Genomic DNA, 17481 nt, shown 5'->3' with positions numbered 1-17481 from the left:
CGCCGTCAACTAAGTCAGAGTACTGACCCGAGGCCCTGCCGGAGAGGCATTTGAGCCTGTTCCAGAACTTCTTGGGGTCGGCGTGACAGGCGGTCAGCCCGGTCAGCGCCCTTCCCCAAGAATCTCTGGACTCGGCGAGTCTCGGGTCGTGCAGCTCCTGACCTAATCGAACGAAGCGCCGGTACTCGTCGTACGTCCATCCAAGAAGCGTCGCTCTGTCTCGCAATGCGTCGAATTGAATGCGCAGAAGGCACGTCGTGCGTGTGGGTCTAGCGTGTGGGATTTGTCGATGTGTCGAGGTGGGGATGTGTCGGTCAGCAGCTGTCTTGACGCTCGACATCCAAGAGTCGAGCGCCGCGTCAATGTCTTCTAGCGTTTCACCGGAAACGTCCGGTTGGTTCGTCATATTAAGGTCGTTGTCGGTCTGGAAGGCCACCCAGTCGGTCCTGCGGAAGGCGTACCGTCTCGGGGTGGGGGTCAAGAGGGGAGACGTCGAGATGTCAATGATGACGGGGAGGTGGTCACTGGAGGTGAGAGGGCCAGGGGTGAAGCGGTGATTAAAATGGTTGAAGGGATTGGTGAGTACTATGTCTGGGGAGGTCGCGGAGCGAGGACCGAAGTACGTCGGGAAGTTAGGTCCGATATGTCGAACGGTGTGTCTGCGTATGTAGTCTACGAGGTCTCGGCCGACACGGTTCGACGAGGTGGAACCGATGTCGACGTGTCGGGCGTTCAGATCCCCCGCGAGGAGCACCGGGGTGCGCCTGCGGAAGAGCCTGAGGTAGTCTGGGTGAGGAAGGTACGGTCGTCTGGGCGGAAGGTAAGATGTTGCGACCATCAAAGGACCATCGGAGGTGTCGACTGTCACTGCGAGAGTTTCAGAGATGAAGTCGTCCTCGACTCTGCAGCGCAGTCGACATCTGACGGCGATGGCAACCCCGTCAGAGGGTTCTGAGCTGAGGTTCCTTTGATGGACCCTATAGCCCGGGATTTTGATCCTGGTGTCGTCCGTAAGTCCGTGGCTGTTAAGAAGGATGATGTCAGGGTCGAATTGTCGGTAAGTGTTATTCAAGTCAAACTTTCGTCCGTCCTATGTCAGTACATTGTGTTGGACTACACGCAACCTCGTCATTGTGGGTCCACGCGTTCCCAGGTCGCGCGAAGGCTGTGGAGAAGTTCCTGTGGGATCGGGCCGGGGATGAATGAATTGAATTCATCCTCGGGGAGGGAGTAGAGGTAGCCAGTCAGCGACCCGGTGAAGGAGCGGAGCCAGCCCTTCAGGTACGGGAGAGAGCCGTCCGGGCCAATGAAGCCGAGCTTGAATAGACCGTTGGCTATGCTCTTTTCGAGGGAGCGGAAGGTGACGCTAGTCGGCCAACGAGCGGATCGGCGCCGGATGATGTAAGGCACCACCTGGCACAAGTTCGCCTCCCCGAGGTCCGACGCCTCTGAGGCGGTGAAGGAACGGGCAGGGGAGACGGGGGAGAGAGAGGAGGAGCGCTCTGAGGGTCCCTGTGGGGAGGAAAGAGGGGTTTGGGGAGGGAGGGGGGAGAGTGGAGAGGACGGCAGTGACTGTGGCGGGAGTGACGCCCCGGGCGTCTCCGACACCTCCGGCACTGCCGGTGGTGGTGGGGTGAGAGATGGGAGGAATGCCGCAGCGACGAGAGCCGTCTTGGCAGGGTCTGCAGGCTGCAGGAAGGGGGGAAACTTGAGGTCGGGGAGGCCGTTGAGCTTAAGGGCCCCTGAGAGGACCTCCTGGAACGTGCCCGGCTGCGACGCGTTCCGAATGTGTGCGTGAAGGACGCAGGAAAGTCCAGAGAGGTTGAGGGGCATCGGGGGAGGAGAGGGTGGGGCAGGCGCGGTCGGGGGTTGAGCCGCTTGGGCGTAAGAGGAGGGGGATGAGTCTTGAAGGCGCCTCTGTTGCTTCTCCTTTTCCTTGAGGGCCGCCCTGCGGACTGGGCACCTCATGGCACGAGCGCTGTGGTCCCCGTTGCAGTTGGGGCATTTTTTTTCCACAGCCAAGCAGACTCTGAAGGGGTGCGGCCCGGAGCACTCTGAGCAAAGCGGGGTGCCGTCGGGCAGGGGGCAGTTGGGGGCGGTGTGCTGCTCGACCTTGTGGCAGCGGTTGCAGGCCATGAGGGGAATGTACATCTCTGCCCTGATCTGCTCCTGGGTCACGGAGAAGGAGAATAGAAGGAGCCCCTTCTCGACCGCCTTCCGTGCCATCTCACTGGACCGGAAGACGATCTTCAGGGTGTTAGAGTGGGAAAATTTGTAGATATCCTCTACTTTCGCCCACCCGTGCGCCCTCTCTATCTCCTCTCTGATGACACTCGGACTGTTCTCCGCCACTAGTTCGTCGAGCCGGAAGCAGATGACTGAGCGCCGACTACGAACTTCTGAGGGCATGAGAGGAGTGAATCCCTCTGCTGCCAGCAGGTCGGTTTGGAAAACCGCCTCCGTATCGTGGTCCGTGGCAGTGACCACCACCACACCGTCATCCGCGGGGAGAAGGCGAATGAACCTGATTTTAGGCCCCAGGAGGAGAGACAGCTTACGCCGGGTCTCGAGGGCCTCTGGCTGGCCATGTCTCATTTTTACGCGGCCCATGCTGGCCGGCTAGGTGGCGGGGCACTGGGAGGCACTGACAGGGCCCCGTGATATAGGAGGGAAATGAACGCCGTACGGGCGAGAGGGGGATAAAGGGGGTGGCTGGGAGCTGGTGGTGCGGGGCCAGGAGGCGTAAACAGGGCTGCAGTGCGCCGTGGGGCCCTCAACGCCACACGGGGCCGAGGAGAGACTGCATGGGAACGACCCGGGGGAAGGGGAACCGTGACAGGGGGAAACGTGAGGTCACGGGGCCCGCGGGGGGGGTGAGGTGACTCGAGGAAAGGCCCCTCAGCGCCACGATGAGAGAAGCAAGGGAAAAAAGGGGGCATGCGTAGCACAAGTAGATAACACACATGGCAGGCAATTACCTGATACTAGCAAACATACCTTGCGCCTCGGTCGTGTACTATCCCACGACAGAAACGCCCTGGTAGAGCCACGTAGGGGGAGCGTGGGAGACGACGAACTCTCGTCTCCTTATGCGGGTCGGTTGGTAGGTTCACGCACAGCAGACACGGCGACAGCCAATGAGAGGACGAGAAACCGGCCCCGCGCTCGGCCAAGCCACCACCGCTGGCTGCCCTCTGCCCAGCGTTGGCAAATTATCGTATTAACCACATATCGTATCTATCATTTTTATGCCTCAAACTCTCGTACCTACACAAGTAACGTGAGAAAATTAAAGTTAGTGCTAAAACTGTTGAATATTGATGTTTTTCGTTCTTTGTTGTTATAGTTACCGGTCAGCAACTACGAAAATGAAATGCGATGAGTACGATAATTTGGCAACGCTGCCTCTGCCGTGCAGGGAGGGATGGCGGGCGACACCCCCCCCACCACCCGCCACTAGAGTTAGTTGAACACGGAGTCACAGAGAGACAGGCGTTACGGGGCCGACACTATCAGTCACCATCAAGTATGGGGCGTTACACGCGGTATTTTAAGGAAACGAGAACACACTAAGGGCCGGTCTTACACTCACCCGTTTTCGTTCGCTAGCCAGCGAACGAAAGCCTTCCGCGCGCGATCGGGTCTTACAGTCGCTCTTGGCCGCTGCTTTTCGCTCGCTCGCGAACGAAAAATCGGCGTTTTGGTAAGGAGATTTTGGGGAGGAGTTGAGGTGACGAAAACGAGAATTGTAACCAGCAAGTCCAAAGTAAATGAGTAAATCTGCATTGATATAATATATATAGCATGCGTTAAGCCTTATACAACAGAAATAATCATTCAAAACACCTTTGTTGATGTTTTATAAAAGTGTTTTCTGAGGTGAAGAGCGCGCCGCGCTGGGCCACAACAACACAGCGTTCACCTCCACCGCCTGCTCTTGCTCTTTCCCGACCCTCACTGCCCCTGGAGACCTCCTGCTGCTCCGGCACCAACTCCAACAACAATGGATATACTATTCGGTAAGTAATTTTAGTGTTACGGATAAGACAGGCACCTCAAAAAGTATTCAAGATGTAATGGAACTTTTGTAACACACACACACACACACACACACACACACACACACACAGAGAGAGAGAGAGAGAATTACTATAGAATTTCACCCGTCACTGGTGGTCAGAAAATTATGGTATGTTATTGATAAGTCATGCACCCCAAAATGCATTCAATGTATAATGGAACTCTTATAACACTCACACACAGGTAGAGAGAGAGAGAGAGAGAGAGAGAGAGAGAGAGAGAGAGAATTACTATAGAATTTCACCCGTCACTGGTGGTCAGAAAATAATTATGGTATGTTATTGATAAGTCATGCACCTCAAAATGCATTCAGTGTATAATGGAACTCTTATAACACTCACACAGAGAGAGAGAGAGAGAGAGAGAGAGAGAGAGAGAGAGAGAGAGAGAGAGAGAGAGAGAGCAATGGGTTGTTATCCATTGGGGAAATAAGTTAGTTTCCATAGTGTTAAGGTGGAATTCTTCATGTATATAGTCATTTGCCCTCACAGCTATATCATGGTACATATTGCCATTGCATTAAGGTGATGTTTTTTTTCTGTTGACTACATTCTGATTCTGCAATTTTTTTACTCTTATCATATGTTTTCCTGTGAGACAACTATCTCCATATGATACAGATACAGCCTCACAGTTTACAAAATTAATTGTCAGTGCCATTGAAATTTATTATAAACGAAAATCTCACCCCTGTTGCTTTTTTCATGAATATCATTCTTCAAGAACTAATGACCTTTACTGAAATTTCTAGGCATACCTGCAGTAGAGATCCTGCAAGAACAACATCGCCAAGAGGAATAACTATTAGAAGCGAGGGTTCCGCGGATTGTAGCAAAAGATCGTGGGAACCCATTTCAGTGTTTGTCTGATGAAGAGTTCATTGATAGGTATCGCCTCTCCAAGGATGCCACCATAGACCTTATTGAAGTGAGGCCACGTGCAAATGTTGACAGAATGGGCAGAGGTATGATATTACAATTATACCTTGCAATTATAAAAAAAATCCTGAACAGTAACATCGCTTTAGAATGTTCTATATCTATAACCACTTGATTTCAAGGTAAATTACTCAATTCCTTATATGAATCTCAGGATTGTAATTTCTGGAGGGGGCTAGTGAGGCTCCAATGTTTTCTATACCAGCCTCAAAATTCCTTAAGTGCTTGTTTTCAAAAGATTTCCCTAACCTGCACATCCTCACTGCACTCACCACCTTTCCACCCCCACTTCATTAAGCTATGATGCAGTGTAGCCCCCCTATCTAAAAATCAGCCAAAATTATGGACCTGAATCTTTCATCTTTTGACCATGCATTACCATTGTTTTCTCATTCATCATCCTGGACTCATTAACTACATTACATTTTACTTTCATTAAAGTTTTCATCGTATCCTCTCTCTCTTACTTTCTGAACACCCCACCTTCATTCATTTCTACCCTAATTTCACCATTATAGCATTTTTTTATTTATTGTATTAATAACCTTTGCATGTTTCTCTTACAGGATGTGGAATTCCACTGCACCTCAAAATGCTCGTCACTTTGAGATACCTGGCGACAGGGAATTTTCTTCTCACCATAGCTGATAACTTGGACATGTCAAAGGCATCAGCTGGCAAGTGTGTTAGAGAGGTTGCACACCTCATATCATACCTGGCACCCACCTACATTCAGTTTCCACGACCAGAGGAAGCACACCATGTGGCCCAACGGTTTTATGACATTGCTGGTATGCCAGGTGTAATTGGCTGTGTCGATGGAACCCACATCCCAATACAGAGTCCTGGTGGGGACGATGTTGAAGTGTATCGATGCCGTAAAGGTTTTTATTCATTAAATGTCCAAGGCATATGTGATTCAGATTTGATGTTCACAAGTATTGTTGCAAGTTGGCCTGGAAGTGTTCATGATGCCAGAGTATTTGAAAATTCTAATGAGTGCTACAATTTAGAACAGGGTAATTATAATGGTTTGTATTTATTAGGAGACAGTGGTTATCCCTGTCGAGAATATTTATTAACTCCATTATTAACTCCAAGGAATGAAAAAGAAAGAAACTACAACATTTCTCATGCTAAAACAAGAAACTGTGTGGAGAGAGCATTTGGTGTATTAAAAAGAAGATTTGCATGTTTAAGTATACCACTTCGCACCAAACTTACAAATTCCAAACAAATTGTGATGGCATGTGTGGTTCTGCACAATATTGCAGTGTCAAAAAAAATTGAACTTATAGATGATGAAGTTCTACCACAGGAAGACATAGAAATGGGAGATGTAGAATTTGAGCAAGTAGTGGGTGGTAACCGTGTAAGGGATAGAATAGTTCAAAGATGGTTCTAGCTCCCTGAGAAAGTATAGAATACTTTAGTGCAGCGACAGCCAAATTTCTCAGGTAGGGAAGATGAAATCCATGGCCAACTTTGTACATGCAACACTCAGCCACTGTCATGGAGCCATATGGTCTGGTGGGACGGATACCTTGTCCGAATTTCCTTCATCTGATTTTTTTACAAATTAGTAAATGTTACAATGAATAATTCTACCATTACTATACAGTAGGCCAAAACAAATATTTCCAATAGATATTTATTTTTTTACTACAACTATATATAAATATTTCCAATAATTCTCACATAACAATTGTTCTATATAGATTATTTTCCAATAAAAAACTTTCCATTTATATAACTAATTAATTATTCCTTGCCTGCTCAAAGTACTATAGAGTAGGTAAATATAAATATTTCCAATATATATTCTTTTTTCATATAAAACTAAGTATATATTTCCAATAATTAATTCTTACATTACTCTTGTTGAATAAAAAGTATCTTCCATAAATATAGATAAAATATAGATATTTTTTTTCCAATAAATATTAACTATAAAAACAAATATTTTTCCCCCCCTCCTCAGAAAAGCAACAAATGTAAAGTTGGGAGCATATGCCATAGCTGCAAGTTACCTTGCAATCATCATGAGCTATAGTATTCCCATTTGAAACTGTCTGGTGGGGTGTAGGCCAGTGCGGGTCAGCTCTGCCACACACCCTCAACACCTCTTGCTTCCTCTCTCATATGTCACCTATTTACTACCTTTACTACTACTAGCTAACATATGCAAGGGAGCTAGAGGTGTTGAGGGTGTTGGGCAGAGCTGACCCACACTGGCCTACACCCCTCCAGCCATTTTCAAATGGGAATACAATAAGGTTTGGTATGAACCCATTATCTTGGGCCACATGCAACCATAGCATGTACCACTAATTTTACCTGGAGAAAAGTAGCCCAGAAATGTTATTATCTTAAGAGTGATTTGGAAATATATTATCGTAATTACTTGACAGACGGGAGAAAAAAACATTTACAGTGTTACACATTCTTTCTATGGCTGCTAGGCTTTGTATCTCTTTTTCATATTTTGACTGCATCAACTCTAGAGCCTTTTTATTAAGAAGTTCTTGGCTTTGTCTTAGACTGTTTAAATTACTTTCTTTCTTTGTACCAAATCTCTTCCTCTTTATACCTCTCCCTGTCTTACTATCCCATGTAGAATTTGTAGATGATGAGGGGAAAGTTGCTGCGGGATTATCCTGCAGTGCACCTATGGTAGATGAATCAGGATTCGCTGCTGCTTCAGCTGAGGGGATAGGGGTGGGATCCTCAGCAATCGACTCTGAAAAGACAGCAATACAAAAGAAAATTAGGAAATATTAGTAAGAGACTATCGACACATGAGTATTGGTGGAGCGCTAATGTGAGTTTCAACTGGGGAGGATTACAGTCGAGCTCAAATGCAGAGCAAGGCACTTTGGGATCTCCTAGAATTTTATGGGATTCCTTCATCTTTTGGCAATAACAGGCACTGCCTGAGTAGGCGAAAGCTTCGGGATTTAATGTTGCTTGGGGAGAAGCCGTCGTGCAGGGGTTTTCAGACAAAAGTCTTTTAAAGTTTGTGACTTGTGCAAGTCAGGGGATCCAACCATGAGGGACCCTGGATGAGAAATGGGCTTGCATCGCATCCTTTTAACTATAAACGCCCCAGTGTTGTTGTTGTTGTAGGGCAAGGAAGGCAATGCACCTCCAGGCATATGCTCCTATTGACTGGCTTAATATGTACACAAAAAAAAAAAAATAGGCACTTTTCTCTGTTAAAGAATGGAACTATTTGAAAAAATTCCCCTTATTGATATGTAGAGGATTGAAATGTAAGTATTAAATAATGCTAATTTGATATAGCAAAAGTCATATGCATTAAGTGCGCTACTGCTTAGTTTTAGCCACAGGGGCTGGTGATGCCAGAAAAGTAAAGAAATATTGCTTTAATGCTTTCTTACCATGGTCTCCTTCCTGCAAAGAACCACATGCGTCAGGATATGGTGATGCAGCAGATGAAGGTGGAGTTGGTACCTCGGTGCAGGTGTTGTCGTACTGATACTCGGAGAACAGCAATTCATTTTTCACCAGCGACGACACAGCCTCCAGTAGAGGATCATACTTCGGGGGTGTTGGGGGAGGACCTCCACCAGTCTGTCTCTTCTTCTTTGAGTATGTTGCAAAGTCACTCTTGACTCTGAAATACGAAGAAAAAAAAATATATATAAAATAACTATACAAAAAATATAGTCTAAAAAAGGGCAAATCTGTGTAAACTATTATGTTCATGTTTTCCTAGTATAGTAACTAATCCTCATCCTCATCCAAAGTAAGGCCCTATGCTATTTTTACAGTAATCCTCAGGTTCCTGAGATTGTATTTTTATATTATTTAATGTTCTGGTTACAGAGTCAGCATTACTGAAGAAAAGGCCCATGATTACCTAGTAAATATTCTCCATCTGTAACCCTTAGATTTCATTTTTTCTAACTATTCATCTGGGCCCCTTGCAACTTTGAGCCTCATTATTTACCTATTCGTAGCATACAGGACCTGAGCTCAAGCTCGGACAGTCCTATCTCCCAATGCATATTTGTCCAACTTTAACCTCTCTCTCTCTCTCTCTCTCTCTCTCTCTCTCTCTCTCTCTCTCTCTCTCTCTCTCTCTCTCTCTCTCTCTCTCTCTCTCTCTCTCTCTCTCTCTCTCTCTCTCTCTCTCTCTCTCTCTCTCTCTCTCTCTCTCTCTCTCTCTCTCTCTCTCTCTCTCTCTCTCTCTCTCTCTCTCTCTCTCTCTCTCTCTCTCTCTCTCTCTCTCTCTCTCTCTCTCTCTCTCTCTCTCTCACTCAGCAGAACACATTCGTCCCCTTGTGCGAGAAGCGAATTAACACTAATAAAAGCCCACCGTGGTTTAATAGCGAAATTAAACAATCAGTCAATGAGAGAAAATTGTTTTACAGGTTAAAGAAAGAACAAAGCACGCCCGAGAACATTAGACTCTATAATGATGCCAGGCGACGAGTAAAAAGACTAGTAGGTCAGGCAAAGCGTAGATATGAAGAAAATATTGCAGCCAACTGTAAAAATAACCCGAAATCTTTCTTCAGTTACATAAACAACAGAAAGGCGATCAAAAGTGGTATTGGACCTTTAACAAACAGCGACGGTGCACTAGTGACTGACAGCCAACACATTGCAAACCTCTTAAACAATTACTTTTCCTCGGTGTTTAATACTAACAGTCTTCCTCTCGCTACCACCAACACCAGTACTATTGTAAATCTCGAGCATGCATTGCCTAATTTTGAAATAACAACCGATGAAGTCCTTAAAGCTCTCCATTCACTTAAAACAAATAAAGTCCTGGACCTGACAAAGTATATCCAACTCTGCTGAAAGAAACGAAGAGCGAAATACTCTCCTCCTCACAACCGTATTCAATATGTCCTTGCGACAAGGCATCGTCCCTTCAGATTGGAAAAAGGCTAATGTGACACCGATTTTCAAGAAAGGAGACAAAAAAGTACCAGGTAATTACAGGCCCATTAGTCTAACTTCGGTTGTAGGTAAGCTACTTGAGGGCATAATTAGAGACAAAATTGTGAGTTACCTTGAAAGCCACTCATTGATTGGGGACTCACAACATGGCTTCCGAAACAAAAGATCCTGCCTATCAAACCTATTAACCTTTTATAACGACCTCTTCACTGTTTATGACGTAACCAAATCACTGGACGTAGTCTATCTTGATTTCAGAAAGCGTTTGATAAAGTCCCGCATCATAAATTACTTTACAAATTAAAGCAAATAGGTATCGACGGTCAAGTAAACCAATGGATCGCGAATTGGTTGAGCAACAGACAACAAAGAGTAGTGATTGACGGATTTAACTCAGAGTGGGCGCCTGTCACTAGTGGCGTCCCTCAGGGCTCGGTCCTTGGCCCAGTGCTCTTCATTATTTACATCAACGACGTGGATGTTGGACTCAATAACCGCATTAGTAAATTTGCAGACGACACAAAGATTGGTAACTCGGTTCTCACTGACGAAGACAGGCAAAGCCTCCAAGAGGATTTGCACAAAATTTCAACTTGGTCGGATAGATGGGAGATGCCCTTTAACGTAGACAAGTGCCAGGTCCTTCAAGTTGGAACGAGGAATAAGAAGTTCGATTACGAAATGCGCGGCGTTAAACTCAAAAGCGTTCAATGCGTCAAAGACTTGGGGGTCAAAATCGCGTCAAACCTCAAATTCTCACAGCAATGCATCGATGCAGCAAATAAAGCGAACAGAATGTTGGGCTTCATTAAAAGAAACTTTGTATTCAAGAATAAAGATGTAATACTCCCGCTCTACAACAGTTTAGTCAGACCCCACTTGGAATATGCGGTACAGTGTTGGTCCCCCACCATGCAAAGGATATTGCTAAATTAGAAGGTGTTCAGCGTCGGGCAACGAAAATGATCCCTTCCTTGCGCAACAAATCCTACGAAGAAAGGCTTTCTATCCTTAACATGTTCTCTCTTGAGAAACGTCGCCTCCGAGGAAAATTGATCGAATGTTTTAAAATACTTAATGGTTTCACGAATGTAGACAGATCAACATTGTTTATGATCGATGACAGTCTGCGCACGAGGAACAATGGCGTAAAACTCAGATGTAGACAAGTAAATTCAGATTGCACCAAATTTTTCTTCACCAACGTTGTAGTGCGAGAATGGAATAAGCTTCCACCATCAGTGGTCCAGTGTAACACGATTGACTCCTTCAAAAATAAGCTCGACCGTCACTTCCTTCAACTTAATATCAACTAGAGTAGAAATGCAACGTTTTGGAGTCTTCTGATTAATGTAAAATCACTTAGGTTTAAGGACAGACCACCAAGTCTGGACCATGGGGTCTGTGTGGTCTGATTTTCTATGTAAATCTATGTAAATCTCTGTGTGTGTGTGTGTAGGGTGAGCTGGGCTCAGAGGGTCACAGATGATACACTTGGCCCCTTGAATTCATGATCTGTTTATCAGAGACCTTTATAGGTTGATCCAGGCTATAAGCAATATGTTGGATGCACACTTACCTATTTCTGAGGTATTCCCAGGCCCTCTTCAGCTGCTGGGACGTCTTCATCTCTGCGATGGGATGAGCTGCATTGTAGTTTTCAGCTATTTTCTCCCATGCCTCCCTCTTTTTACTAATCAAATAGTACTGGTCACTCTTATCCAGAACCACTTTGTTGACTGCAATCAAGTTTACTAAAGTTCTCTTTTGCTCATGGCTCAGGGAAGAGGATTTTTCTCTGGGAGTACTTAGCGCATCCATAATTACTTGAACAGCCCGCGGTCACACTGGAGCTCTCACGTGGGTTTGTTTACGTTTTCACGCTCACGCTTGCCAACCTCGGCCGACAAGTTGTACCAACCTTGCCGACGATTTCGTTTGGGTGCGGCTCTTGTTCGGGAGCGTAAATCTTCGAGTGTAAGACGGGCACCTGGCTCTCGTACGCCAGCCAACGAACCTGGCGCGCGTTTTCGTTTTGCCGCTCCCCAAAGGACTGTAAGACCGGCCCTAAGACACACGTCTCTCGGTGCAGGGCAAGCACGGAGGGACCCACCGTCGCAGAGTCAGCGAGCGGGAGGTGGTAGCCAATGGGAGGACGAGAAGCACTACCCACACACTCCCGGGCCCCTTGCCGAGTCAACCCTGTGCCGCCCGGCCACGGAGGTGGCCAAGCTCACCACCAGCCAAGGATGGCAGTACGGTATGGTATGGTACGGAATTACGGTACGGTATGGTATTTTTTAAGGTAAAAGTACGGTACGAAATTACGGTACGGTATTTTTTGTCAAGTACGGTACGGTACGAAATTACGTTATTTTTTCCGTACCTTTTCCGTACCCTTTTCATACTTTATTAAAATTCTAATATGTATTCCACTGCCTCTGTTCAGAATAGACTAATATGAATATCCGGACGATTGCGACACAAAATAGTTTTATTTACGAGAGAGAGAGAGAGAGAGAGAGAGAGAGAGAGAGAGGTACTAGACGGCAACTCGTCTGTTGGCCTTCGGGCCTCGGCCCGTCGCTAACGCGTTCAGCAGGGTTGCCAATTTTGGTACTAACGTACCATATTTGGTACTTTTTAACTCAAAAGTACGTTTGGTACGTCTTTCAATAAATTTGGTACTAAACTGTTTCCGTAGGATTGTTCGAATCTCATATTAGAAAAAAAATCCCAACTGACTGACTGACTGTTTCCCATTTCCTCCTGTATGAGATATTTAATTAAATAAAATACGCATATATTGTGATAATAATAAAAAAAAAACAATATTTATGTAAATAACATTACATATTTTCGTCAGTGTAAATTATAAATATACTATATTGTCGACTGAAGTCGTTGGGTTTGAGATTCGGACACCTCTGCTGAGCCAAACCGTACGGAGTCGGACCTGACTACTAGTATCCTACACGTACCATACTCGTCAGAATACAGGCGCCGCGTCTCAGACTCGACTGGTTCGTCAGTGTCTGTCAGTCTGGCGTGGGTTGTACCCCTACGGATTACCTTCAGGATCTTGTAGCGTGGGTGTCGTGAAACTGATAAAAGTAAAACCACGTTTGTGTTATAATTACGGTGAAGGATCAGATTATGCAGACAGTTTGCCCTAAGGACAGTAAAACACCTGCTTGTGCTCTTGGCTTTTTTTTTTTATAAAATCAAGAGTGGCAGCACTGGTCCATCACTCATCAGTGTCTGTCTGGTGTCACAGCTAGTGGTCTGGTGATCTATCACCCTGTCTTAAGGGTCTTGTAGCGTGAGTGTCGTTAAAGTGAAACCACGTTTGTTTTGTAATTACGGTGAAGGATCAGATTATGTTGACAGTTTGCTTTTATTCAGGACAGTATTATACGTACCAATACCAGCTTATCAGAAACAAATGTAGCCTGGGCGTTTGCATATTTTTTTTTATAAATTTTATTCTATTTATTCAATTATTTTTTAAAGGGAAAACATATATGTTAGTGTGCATGTGTAGGAATGAGTTAGGAAACGTGTGTGTGTGTGTGTGTGTGTGTGTGTAGGGAAGGATTATGTGTGTGTGTGTGTGTGTGTGTGTGTGTGTGTGTGTGTGTGTGTGTAGATGGGTGGGGAAGGATTATGTGTGTGTGTGTGTGTGTGTGTGTAGATGGGTGGGGAAGGATGTGTGTAGGTAGCGAAGGACCGCCACGTGCGTGGGAGTGGGGTGAATATGTAGGGAAAGATGAGTAAGCTATGTGCTTTAGTGGCCTTGGGGTCTACGAGATAATTTCATACAGTACGGTTACGAATGTTATTTATTCGTTTCTTTTATCCAGGGTTAATGACATGCTACAAGCATGAGTGATATCAGACAAGTAAGACCACATGACTCTGACAGTGATGATGAGGGTCCTCAGACTCCAAAGAAGAAAGTCAAATATGATCATAAATTTCAGTTGAAACTGCTAAGTGACCCCAAATTCTCACCATGGATGATCCAGAGTAAGAAAAACCCAAATAAGGCATTCTGCACTGCATGTGATAGTGAATTATCCGGCAGCATAACATTACTAGAAAGGCACAACTTAACTGAGAAACACAAGAAAAACATGAATGCAAGTAACCAGCATAAGAAAGTCACCAATTATTTTCAACCAAGTGTATCAGCAAGCTTTGAAAAACAAGTCGTAGCCTCAGAGCTTAAGATGTGCGCCTTCATTGCAGAACATAACTTACCTGTCTCAGTAATGGATCATTTGCCAGGGTTTATTGCTAATGTGTGCCCAGACTCAAAAATTGCGAGTGCTGTTAAATGTGGCAGAACAAAAGCCTCAGCTATCCTTGGGAACGTAATGGGTGATGCTTTTCTATCTGAGATTGTTGCTCGTCTGAAGGACACAAAATTTTCTCTCATCATTGATGAATCTACCGACCTTTCTACACAAAAACACCTTGTTTTGATTGCTCGGTTCTATGACCTTGAAGTTCAGAAAACTTGTGATCACTTTCTGAGTTTACTTGAGGTAACTGATTGTACAGCTCAAGGTATTTTTAGCTCAATAGTGCAGTTTTTTGACAGGCATTTAATTCCTATGAAAAATGTTATCGGCTTTGCCAGCGATAACGCAAGTGTTATGATGGGAGAAAAGGGAGGAGTCATGGCTCTGCTAAGAAAAGAAAATCCATCCCTGTTTGTGCAAGGATGCGTGTGCCACTCCATTGCCCTCTGTGCCTCAAATGCATGTGGCGAGCTGCCTAATAGGGTTGAAGAACTAGCTCGGAACATACATACCTACATAATGAACAGCCCTAAAAGATTCACAGAATATGAGGAATTTCAGAAATTCACAGAGGCTCCACTTCATAGAATACTGCACCCTAGTTTTACTAGATGGCTCTCCTTGGAAGAGGTGGTAAAAAGAGTTTTAGAGCAATGGCCTACACTTAAGCTGTATTTTACATCTGCTGCATTGGAGGATAAGATGGCATCTGCTTCAGCAATATTGCAGGAATTACATAATCCTGTTATAAAAATGTACTTTTCCTTTTTGGCATACATTCTGCCTGCAGTAAATAAACTAAACCTAGATTTCCAGGCAACATCCCTGAGAATTCATAAGCTTCGAACATCTATCAGTAGCAGTGTCAAGGGCATCTTAAGTAACTTCATGAAAGCAGACAAACTAAAAGCAGTGATCTGACTCAGATTAATGTTCATGATCCTTCCAACTATCTCAGCCTTGGAGATATTTACCGCGGAGCAATAACAGAAAGTATTTTCCTAGAGCACTCTTCTGATATTTCTAACAGAGACTTAGAGCAGTTTCACGTGAAGACACTCAATTTCTATGTTGCTCTCTCAAAGCAAATGCTAAAACGTTTCCTGTCCTCTAATCTATTCAACAACTTACATCTGCTTGAAGCACTTGACCCATCAAATGTACAGCAAGGAAAACCAAAGTCTATCATACCACTGGCAGTAAAATTTCCAAATATAATTGAGAAGAGTGCGTATGAAGATCTTAACAGAGAGTGGAGAGAAATAATTTCATGTGAACTGCCAGCTCTAAGTGTAGCATCTGAGGAGCCTGAAAAATTCTGGTATGCTGCTTCACTAGAAAAGTGTGGTGATGAGGCAAGATTTCGAATATCTCTAAGCTTATGATGAACCTGATGTCTCTGCCTCATTCGTCTGCTGCCGCAGAAAGGATTTTTCCCTCGTTACAAACATAAAAACAAAGAACAGATCACGACTAAAACAGAGACTCTGAATGGATTGATACGTAGCAAATGTATGCTTCAGGACTACAGTTGCAAAACATGGCATCCTTCTCAGGTTCTTCTATCTAAAATGAGCCGAAAGTGGACTCCACAGGAAAACACAAGAGAGGACGAGGATTTACATCTTTAGTCAAGGTAAGAAAATTTGTTTCTTATTATACGTTATATATATATATATATATATATATATATATATATATATATATATATATATATATATATATATATATATATATATATATATATATATATATATTGTATTTTACATTTGGTACGTTTTGTTCAGATTTGGTACGTTTTGATGCTCCGATTTGGTACTATCCGCAAAATCAGGTTGGCAACCCTGGCGTTCAGTTCGTGTCCAGTACCAGTGACGCAGTGAGTCAGTAACTGCGCCGGGGAGCCCTATAGCTGCTACAGGCGGCACCTATTAGAACTGGAACGCAACAGCCAACAAGCTATTTTTTTGTTTCATTTTCGTGTTTCTTATCATTACTTTGGAATAAACACTTTCTCTTGTATGTAAAATGTTTCAGTGGGCCCTTAATAAATAATCAAAGGATAAGTTTAACGCATGTCAAATTATTTTTAATTTAAAACCACAGACAAATGAGGTTTAAGTTTTCTACATCATGTGAAATGTAATATTTTTGTTTATATGATATACATTCCTCTTCCTATAAAATTAAATAGTAGGCCCAAGATAATCTTTAGTTGATTCTAAGACATATTATGTAAGTTCATACTACCGCACCTATTAGAACTGGAACTTTTCACTAACAGTAAAAAGTTCCAGTTCTAATACCTATTATATTTAGTGATAAATATACGTACTATAAAAGGTATATTCATTAATAAGAAAACTAAAAACAGTTATATGAACTTAATCTTCAGTCTCATCAATAAGGAAGTGTTTCCACAAGTACTTCATAAAATTGGTTAATTTTAGAGATGTAGGCAGCTTATCGCATTGGTACGATACTGGGTACGAAATTACGGTACGAAATTTTATTTTTTCATACTAGTACGGTACGTTTTTTTGGTAACGGTACAAATTTACGGTACGGTATTTTTAAGCATGCGGAATTACGATATTTATTACGTACCGTACCGTACTGCCACCCTTGCCACCAGCACACGCCGCTGGCGAGTTGGTACACTGAACACACACCACGGCACAGGGGGCCGCCACACACTACACTGTCACTCGAAAGTTGGTTCGTCGGAAGCACGCAGGGGCCACGGGGGCCGTCTGACCGGACTCGTGAGCACACACAGTTTGTTCAGGCCGCCGCCTGTGCACCCACACAAAACACCGAGCCCCGGCAACATATACACGCCCGCGGGCACCCAACCACAACAGCACAAATGGAAAGACGATCACACGTGGTTTTCAAACGGGGTGCGATATTTAAGGAGAAACCCCCGAGATGATGAGTGCACGAGGGACGGGAGCACCGCGGGAGAACAATGAAGCGAGATAGCAGGTCCAGGGACGGGGAGGCGGGAAGCGGACGAGCCAGGCATAGCAGGGATGGACAGGGGTGCCCGAGAGGGACACCCGACGGCGCCAGCCGCCCTTCGGGAGGAAGGACAGCGTCAGACGAGGTAACACTCCACGCACAGCAGCAGCTTCGGCGCAGGTACGGGGTCGTGTGAGGAAGGGGTGCCCGGGAGGGACACCCACGCCGCCCGCCGCCCTTCGGGAGGAAGAGCAGCG

General features: G+C 44.9%; 3 protein-coding genes across 3 annotated transcripts; 2 read left to right on the top strand and 1 right to left on the bottom strand.

Moving 5' to 3' along the window:
- The first annotated feature begins 3579 nt into the window (after positions 1 to 3579).
- Positions 3580 to 8117, top strand: LOC126991725 (putative nuclease HARBI1). The gene is made up of 3 exons (XM_050850423.1): positions 3580 to 4019; positions 4832 to 5044; positions 5585 to 8117. The coding sequence occupies exons 2-3, from the start codon at positions 5035 to 5037 to the stop codon at positions 6421 to 6423; spliced, it is 849 nt and encodes a 282-aa protein (XP_050706380.1). The 5' UTR covers positions 3580 to 4019; positions 4832 to 5034; the 3' UTR covers positions 6424 to 8117.
- On the bottom strand, positions 7807 to 12023 carry LOC126995264 (uncharacterized). Its single transcript, XM_050854755.1, has 3 exons — positions 11533 to 12023; positions 8447 to 8655; positions 7807 to 7850 (listed from the first exon to the last, which is right to left on the bottom strand). The coding sequence occupies exons 1-3, from the start codon at positions 11772 to 11774 to the stop codon at positions 7807 to 7809; spliced, it is 495 nt and encodes a 164-aa protein (XP_050710712.1). The 5' UTR covers positions 11775 to 12023.
- Positions 12024 to 12820: 797 nt separating this feature from the next.
- LOC126995262 (zinc finger protein 862-like) lies at positions 12821 to 15181 on the top strand. Its single transcript, XM_050854754.1, has 2 exons — positions 12821 to 13042; positions 13817 to 15181. The coding sequence occupies exon 2, from the start codon at positions 13838 to 13840 to the stop codon at positions 15179 to 15181; it is 1344 nt and encodes a 447-aa protein (XP_050710711.1). The 5' UTR covers positions 12821 to 13042; positions 13817 to 13837.
- Positions 15182 to 17481: the final 2300 nt, after the last annotated feature.

This window comes from Eriocheir sinensis, chromosome 7 (genome assembly GCF_024679095.1).
Source record: "Eriocheir sinensis breed Jianghai 21 chromosome 7, ASM2467909v1, whole genome shotgun sequence".
NCBI classification, from domain to species: Eukaryota; Metazoa; Arthropoda; class Malacostraca; order Decapoda; family Varunidae; genus Eriocheir; species Eriocheir sinensis.
This window is presented reverse-complemented; position numbering and strand designations above follow the sequence as displayed.

What these genes read in the sequence shown, in the direction of transcription:
- LOC126995262 (XM_050854754.1), top strand. Translation starts at nt 13,838, where the DNA reads ATGAGTGATATCAGACAAGTAAGACCACATGACTCTGACAGTGATGAT.
- LOC126995264 (XM_050854755.1), bottom strand. Translation starts at nt 11,774, where the DNA reads ATGGATGCGCTAAGTACTCCCAGAGAAAAATCCTCTTCCCTGAGCCAT. An exon ending in TGGGAATACCTCAGAAATAG is followed by an intron (nt 8,656 to 11,532) that starts GTAAGTGTGCAT and finishes TTCGTATTTCAG; the next exon opens with AGTCAAGAGTGACTTTGCAA. An exon ending in ATCACCATATCCTGACGCAT is followed by an intron (nt 7,851 to 8,446) that starts GTGGTTCTTTGC and finishes AATCCTCCCCAG; the next exon opens with TTGAAACTCACATTAGCGCT.